Source organism: Bos javanicus, chromosome 16 (genome assembly GCF_032452875.1).
Source record: "Bos javanicus breed banteng chromosome 16, ARS-OSU_banteng_1.0, whole genome shotgun sequence".
NCBI classification, from domain to species: Eukaryota; Metazoa; Chordata; class Mammalia; order Artiodactyla; family Bovidae; genus Bos; species Bos javanicus.
Window position 1 is genome coordinate 81,251,062 of NC_083883.1, and position 6,713 is coordinate 81,257,774.

At 69.2% G+C, this 6,713-nt stretch overlaps 1 protein-coding gene across 1 annotated transcript; it reads right to left on the reverse strand.

Moving 5' to 3' along the window:
* Positions 1-3,095: 3,095 nt before the first annotated feature.
* On the reverse strand, positions 3,096-5,793 carry SHISA4 (shisa family member 4). The gene is made up of 5 exons (XM_061383761.1): positions 5,672-5,793; positions 5,251-5,422; positions 4,437-4,570; positions 3,687-3,854; positions 3,096-3,571 (listed from the first exon to the last, which is right to left on the reverse strand). Exons 1-5 carry the CDS (start codon positions 5,742-5,744, stop codon positions 3,525-3,527), a joined length of 594 nt encoding a protein of 197 aa, XP_061239745.1. The 5' UTR covers positions 5,745-5,793; the 3' UTR covers positions 3,096-3,524.
* Positions 5,794-6,713: the final 920 nt, after the last annotated feature.

The following is a 6,713-nucleotide window of genomic DNA, read 5'->3' on the forward strand; positions in this document are numbered from 1 at the left end:
TGACCCCTGCTCGGGAAGCGCAGACTCCCCACCCTGTCGAGCCGCCCACACGGGAGCTCCTCGCAGGGGCCGGACTCAGTCAGGGGGTCCTGCCCGGGGTCCCTGGGCGCAGCGCCGAGGCGGGTGGCGGAGCCAGGGCCTCAGTGGCCACATGAGGCGAGCGGTCCGCGCCGCTCCGCGCCTCCCGGTGTGGGCTGGGGGCCGGCGCCCCGAGCAGCCCAGGTCAGGAGGGCCGAGGGTGAATGACCGCGGGGCAGTGCCCAGCGGGTGTGCCCCCAGGCCCGACTCCCACTGCCTGGATGCCAAGGGCGTCTCTCCGCTTTGGAGCTGCCGCCGGGCCTGGGGCCTCGTCCCCCGCGTCCACCATGCGCCTGACCCCGGGAGCCCAGTCAGGGCCTAAGGCGACGCCTGCGCGCGGCCCCCGCCCCTGCCCGCCTGTCCGTGACCTACGGCGGACACGGCCGGGCCGGAGGGTGACTCCAGCCGGCCGCACGGCCCCGCGCGGCGCCCAGGGCCTCGAGGCCCCGCCGGGCCGCCGCTTCAGGGCACGAGGCTCCCGAGGGGACGACCCCTCACGCTGTGCCTAGGGGTGGGTGTGGGGGGCCAGGCCCCGCCCTCCGCGCGCCCTCTGTCCCTCTCCCGCCTACGTCGTCCCCTACGCCGATGACGTCCCCTTGCCCCGCGGCTCCCGCAGACCAATGACGTCACCCTTCCCGCCCCCTCCCCCGCAGGCCGATGACGTCACCCTTCCCGCCGCCCCCGCAGGAGAATGACGTCCCCTCCCCCGCCTCCCCGCAGGCCGATGACGTCACCCTTCCCGCCGCCCCCTCGCGTCCCTTGCAGGCGGATGACGTCCCCATCGTCGGGCGGCGGCGCGGCGCCTCCTAGCGGAGACGCGGCCGGGCCTTGCGCGGCGCGCGGACAGAGGGCGGGCGGCTGTACCGAGCGCGGCCCGCCCCGCGGGAAGGCCGGGATGGCGGCGGGGGCCGCCCTGGGATCAGCCGTGTTGAGGGGAGGGCTCGCTAGGCGGGGCCGAAGCCCTCGCTGACGGGTCCGGACCCAAACCTGGGCTGGGATTCCCAGCCGCCTTACCCTCTCCGCACCCCGCCCGGACGGGGGCGGCGTGTACGGGCCCGGGGTCTCCGGGCTGCAGGGCCCCTCGGCCCGCTGGCTCTCGCAGGAGGCCCGGGCCGGGCCTAGGGCCCAAGGCCGCTCAGGCGGCTCCTCTAAGAGGCGAGAGATCCGAACGCGGGTCACCCACCAGGACCACCCGGCCTGGGGAGCCTAGTGGGGGCGGCCCGCTGGGGAGGTGGTAGAGGGGCAGGCGCTGCCCGCCCCACTGGGCACACTTCTTCCGGCCTCCCCTGCTCTGCCCATCGGGCTCTCAGCTTCCTCCCGCTCCTGACCGCCCCCGCCCCCGCGCTCCGCTGTCTTGCTAACCCCTGGCTCCCGGCCCTGACTGTACGTTCCAGGCACCTGGGCCCTAGCCCGCTCCCCGCCATCCTCTTCTGGACTCAGGCTCCCCGGCACCGCAGGCCTCGCTGACCCCAGGATGCGGGCCCTTCCACCTCCGCTTCCCTGACCCCCCAGCGTCCTGCTGCTACCTCCGAGCTGAGCAGGACCCCCACTTATACCACTGCTGACCCAACCCCTGAGGGTCACGGCTCCTTCTACCCAACACCATCTTGTAGGGCGACTGCCAGTTTTCAGGGGTGCTGGGGGAGCAGCTGTGCCCGGTCCCCAGGTGAGGTGTTGGTCCCAGGAGAGACTAGGGCGGTGCCCTGTTTACCAGCTAGACAATGTGAGGGGCCTCCTCTCTGCTGCCACCACGTGAAAGCTCCACTCCAGCACGATTTCCCCTTTTTCTTAAAATTCTCTTTTTTGCAGTGCTTTGCAGCAACTTAGCAGCAGCAGCAGTTAATTGATTGGAAATGTTGGAGGGAGGGGGTAGGGGGCTCTTATTGGGATAAACTGTCTCCCATCCTAGACTATGGAGCAATTTCTAATTGGCCCCAGGCTGCTGACTTAAGGAAGCTCATTCCGGATGGCATGGCCCTGCATTCATTAACATCTCATCTTTCAGGGAAATGCAGAAATTTTGTCCTGGAAACCTCCACCTCCCAGCTTCAGGACAGAGAGAGGGGCTGTCCAAACCTTGGGATGACTTGGTGACCCCTCTCCCAGCATGCTGGCAGAAGCTATGGCCTGGAAGCCAGGACACCCGCGGCCCACCTCTCGTCCCCATCCTCGGGAAAGGTGGACTTGCAGCACAAGCTTCCCCTTCACCCAGGTCAGGTCCAGAGGCAGAGGTCTGGCCCCGGCCCCAGAGCAGCTGGCCCAGAGCCCCCGCCCTTAACGTGAAAAAAGTCTCCAGCGGGCCCTGAGCGCCACCCGCACAAGGGCCAGCCCTCCAGACAGGCCGAAGAGCCCTGAGGCCTGAGGCATGGAGCCAGCAGGTTGCAGTGGGGCCGGAGGGCAAGTGGATGGAGGGGAGGGGACTGAGAGAGGGCTTGGAGGGCTTAGGGGCTTTCCAAGCTGACTTGGTGTTTTCCCCGAGTGAATTAAAGTCTATCGAGCTTCCTTTCCTGGATCTGTCACCAGGCCAGGGGGCGGGAGGGGACCGGCCTGACACAGCAGAGGCACTGAAGTGGGCCTGGGGGTCTCGTGTCTTGGGCGCCTGTGATGCTCTGAGGCGGCTGACAGCACCTGCCCAGCCGGGCTCCTCTCAGCTGCTGGTCCAGGGAAGGCCCTCTGACGGGGAAGGGCAGCTCCAACAAGCTTCCTGTACCCCTGAAGCAGTGCCCTCATTCTACAGATGAGGAAGCGGAGACCCGGCAACCTTGGGAAACACACCTAGGTCAGTCGGTGGGGGACAAGCGCGAGTCCAGGTGTCTCAGATAGGTGGAGGGAGGTGCCTCTCACGCCGGACCCACGTGTGGAATCTGGGACCAGGAGGACCCGTCCCCCCACGGTGGCAAGATCTGCCTCCCCAGCTCTGGCAGCCTGGCAGCCCTCAGCCCAGGGCTTCTGCCTGTGCTCGGGCACCGGCCCTGCCCTCCCCCACGGAGTCAGGAGGTGTGGACGGCCCAGCGGAGTTATGTCACCACGGCTTTAATCCCCCGGAGCGCGGCCCGTGGGGCAGCCGGGGAGGTGGGGGGGGGCTTCTGCCCGTGGCTGGTGGAGCCTCCCCACCCCCAAGTCCACGGCAAACAGGAGGGGCTCAGGCTTCCTGGCCCCGGGTCCTGGGAGGAGAAGGGCTGGAAGAAAGCAGGGGCCATGCAGGCTTTCCCGCCCTTCCCCCACTCCTGATTAAAAATAGTCCACATGTCCCAGGCCCTCCCCACCCACCCCTCAGTCACGGCCAAGTTCCAGCTCAGCTCCTGTTCCTCCTCCCTGGGGCTCCATTCCCAGAAGGTCTCAGAGCGCAGCTGGGCCTGGGGCCTGGCAAGCAGACGCCCCTGCCCACCCCCTGGGCCGGGCGGAGGCTCAGCCTCCTGAGGGACGGCAGAGACGCAGCTGGCTCCTCAGGCTCCGGGGTAGGAGGGCTGGGGTGGCACGTACGGGGGAGGAGCTGTAAGCCAAGGAGACAAGGTGAGGGTCGGGGTGGCCCAGGAGTGCGCGAAGGAACCCCAACCCAGGCTGCAGGACCCCCAGGGCAGAGCAGGCAGGAGGCGGGGCCCACTCACCTGCAGGGTTGTAGACTGGGGGTCCGGCCGGGTAGAGTGGATACTGGGGTGCAGGACCGCTGGGTGGGTACATGAAGCCAGGCTGTGGGGGTGCGGGGCCGGCTTTGGGGTCCTGGGGGTATGGGTACACAGGCTGCACAGGGACGCCTGTCATGGGGATCTCCTGGCCTGGTTGGGGGACAAGGACCAGTACTCAGGGCACCGCCTCCATGGGACGCCGTCCCTGCCCCTCTGCCCCAAGATCCTGCTGCTTGGCCGAGTCCAGCAGGGCGCCCGCAGGTGGCCCCTGCTGGTTGGTCTGGGTTCAGCAGTGTGCCCACTCAGGGTTTCAGAGACCTCCTGGGCCAGACAGCACTGGCCTGGGGGGCGTCCCGCCCTGCCCCGGCCTAGCAGAGCTGCCCCCGAGGGGTCCTCTCACACTGACCCCCACACAGGGTCACCGTTCCCACACCCACCAGGCCTGGGCCTGTGTGCAGGCACACGATTTTGCACACGGAGCGCACCCGACATCGCTCACGCTCCAGGCCCGGCCTGCTGTTTCCTGAGAGCCATGTGCACGCACACGGCCCAAGCTGCAGGTACATCCGTGTACCCAGGGTTCACACGTGTCCCTGCGCTCTGGCTTCTGGGGTGACGGGCGGGCAGGTGTGTGTCCAGAGGGGCCCGCTGCTGCCAACCACACCTCCGGACCTCTGGTGCCCTCCGAGGGCACCCCCGCCCCTTCCCGCGTGGACAGACGGACAGACGCACCTTCGAACGGGCTCTGCAGCTGCTGGCGCCGGCGGTAGAGGTAGCAGCAGGAGCAGAGGAAGCAGCAGATGGTGGTGGCCACTACGGCCACGAAGAGGATCACGGCCGAGGCGATGCCCGCTATGGTCTTGGGACTTGGACAAAGAACAGGTCTCCTCACCTTCCAGCCTCATGCGGGGAGTCCTCGCCACACAGACCGCCATGCTGGCTTGGACCCCCGGCCAGAGAGACGCGGGGCTCTGCCCGCCCCGCTGGGGAGAGCTTGGGGACCGCGCTTCCCTGAAGGCTGGGCAGCCTCCTGAGCAGCGGCCTCCCTGCAGGGGCTGCTGCGTGCACCCGAGTCCAGGACTGAACAGCTTGGACTCCAACACAGGAGGCCTGACGGGCAGAGCTCCTTTCTCAAACCGCGCTCGGTCACTGCCTCCCCATACATGTTCTGTATGTCAGCGTCTCCTCCTCCCAAAACAAGTTTGAAAGCCCCTTTTGTGCGCCCCCCTTAATGAGGAGGAAACAGTGACCCACCCGGCACCTGTCCTCCCCAAGATCACACAGCTGGTGAGCGGCGGACTGGGGATTGGACCAGTCCGGCCAGAGGCTGGAGCGCCGCTGGGCCAGGGGCTGCCCCTGCCCCCGCCCTGCACAGGCCCGGGCGGGGGGAAGGGCCCGGCCCAGCCCCAGCCCGCGATGACCACATGACGGTCACCGGCCGGCCCCTCCTGGAGCTCCTGCGCCCTGGAGCTCCAGCCCCGCTTTGGGCCCAGGCAGGGTGTCGGCTGAGAGCCGGAGGGGGTGGGGAGGGGACGCCGGCGCCCACCTGAAGGCCAGGCAGTGCTTCTGCTGCCTCTCGGTGATGAGCAGGCTCAGGTCCCGGCAACAGTACCGCTGGTAGCAGGTCCCGCAGCAGAAGGTGAAGAACTCGCAGTTGAAGCCCGGATGCCAGGAGCCATTCCGGTCCAGGTACCACAGGCAGTCCTCGCCAGCCAGAGCTGCGGGCAGCGGTGGAGGTGCCCAGTGGCCAGCGGGCCGGGTTTCGGGCCGCCCCAGCCCCACTCCACTGCCCGGAGCTCCACCCTGGTCCCTGCGCCCGGAGGCCTCGGCCTCGACCCCCAGGGTCGGGCCCCCCGTCCAGCCCCCGCACCTTTCCCACGGACCCTAAAACGCCGAGGCTCCGCCGGGATCTCCCGGGCGCCCCCGGGCCGCGCGCCGAGGCCTCCCGCCGCGCCCCCGGCCCTTACCCAGGGGCGCCCCCAGCACCAGGAGCGCGACCGCGGCGAGCGGCGCGGCCCCGCGGAGCCCGGCGGGCGGCATGGCGCGGCGCGGCGAGCGCGGGGCGCACAGGACGACGCCGCCGCCCAGCTCCGCGGGCCGGCTCGCCCGCCGGCTCCTCGGCTCCTCTCCGCCTGCTCGGGGCGGGGCTCGCCGGCCTGCGCCGACCCTGCTCCCGCGCCCCGCCCTCCGGGCTCCGCCCCGGCCACGCCCCTCGCGGGGGTCCGGGTCCGAGCCGTCCCCCCAGGCCGCCCCGCGCCGGCGGCCGCTGGGCCCTGCTGCGGAGGGCCTCTTGGCCCTCGGCCCGCTAGCTGCCTCGCCCGTCGGCGTCCCCGCCCCGAGAAGCCCTGCTCCTGGTGCCACTTCCGAGCGCTCAGGCGCAGGGGCCACCCCTGACGCAGGACCTCCTCTACCCAGCGTCCAGCAGGACGTCCTCCGCCGGCGGCGGGGAGGAGAGTCGGGGGCCGGGAGTCACCCCGCCCCCACCCCAGAACACAGGGGCCCATTGAGAGGCTGCTCAGAGCAGCTTTGTCCCCGCGGGCCGGCAGACTTGGACCCTGCCAGATGCGCTGGCTCCCTGAGTGCCCCTTCCCCCCACCGAGTGGCCAGCTAGGGCCTCCCAATACGGATGGCAGGCCGCGGGGACCACCTGGGCCCGTCCAGTCGGATGCCCTTGGCAGTGGAAACCTCTTTCTTCAGAGAGCGACCCCACAGAGAGACTACGGTAGTGCAGAGCATAGGGTGGCCCCTCCAGGGGTCATAGTCTCCTTGCACGTTTGTCAGTGGCTGTGCCCCTGCTCTGGGGGCACCTGACCAGGAATTTGCAGGGCCTAAGCTAGGGAGAAAATCCAAGGCCCCCTTAGCCCCTCTGCGTGCAGCCCTCAGGGTGTTCGGACAGGCCCCTCCTTTGCGGCTCCCCAGAACCCCATGAGCTAAATCAAGCTCACTGGTGTAATCAGTTCATTTTATAGACATAAGCTGGGACTCAGGGCAGTTCAAGGATTTGTTCAG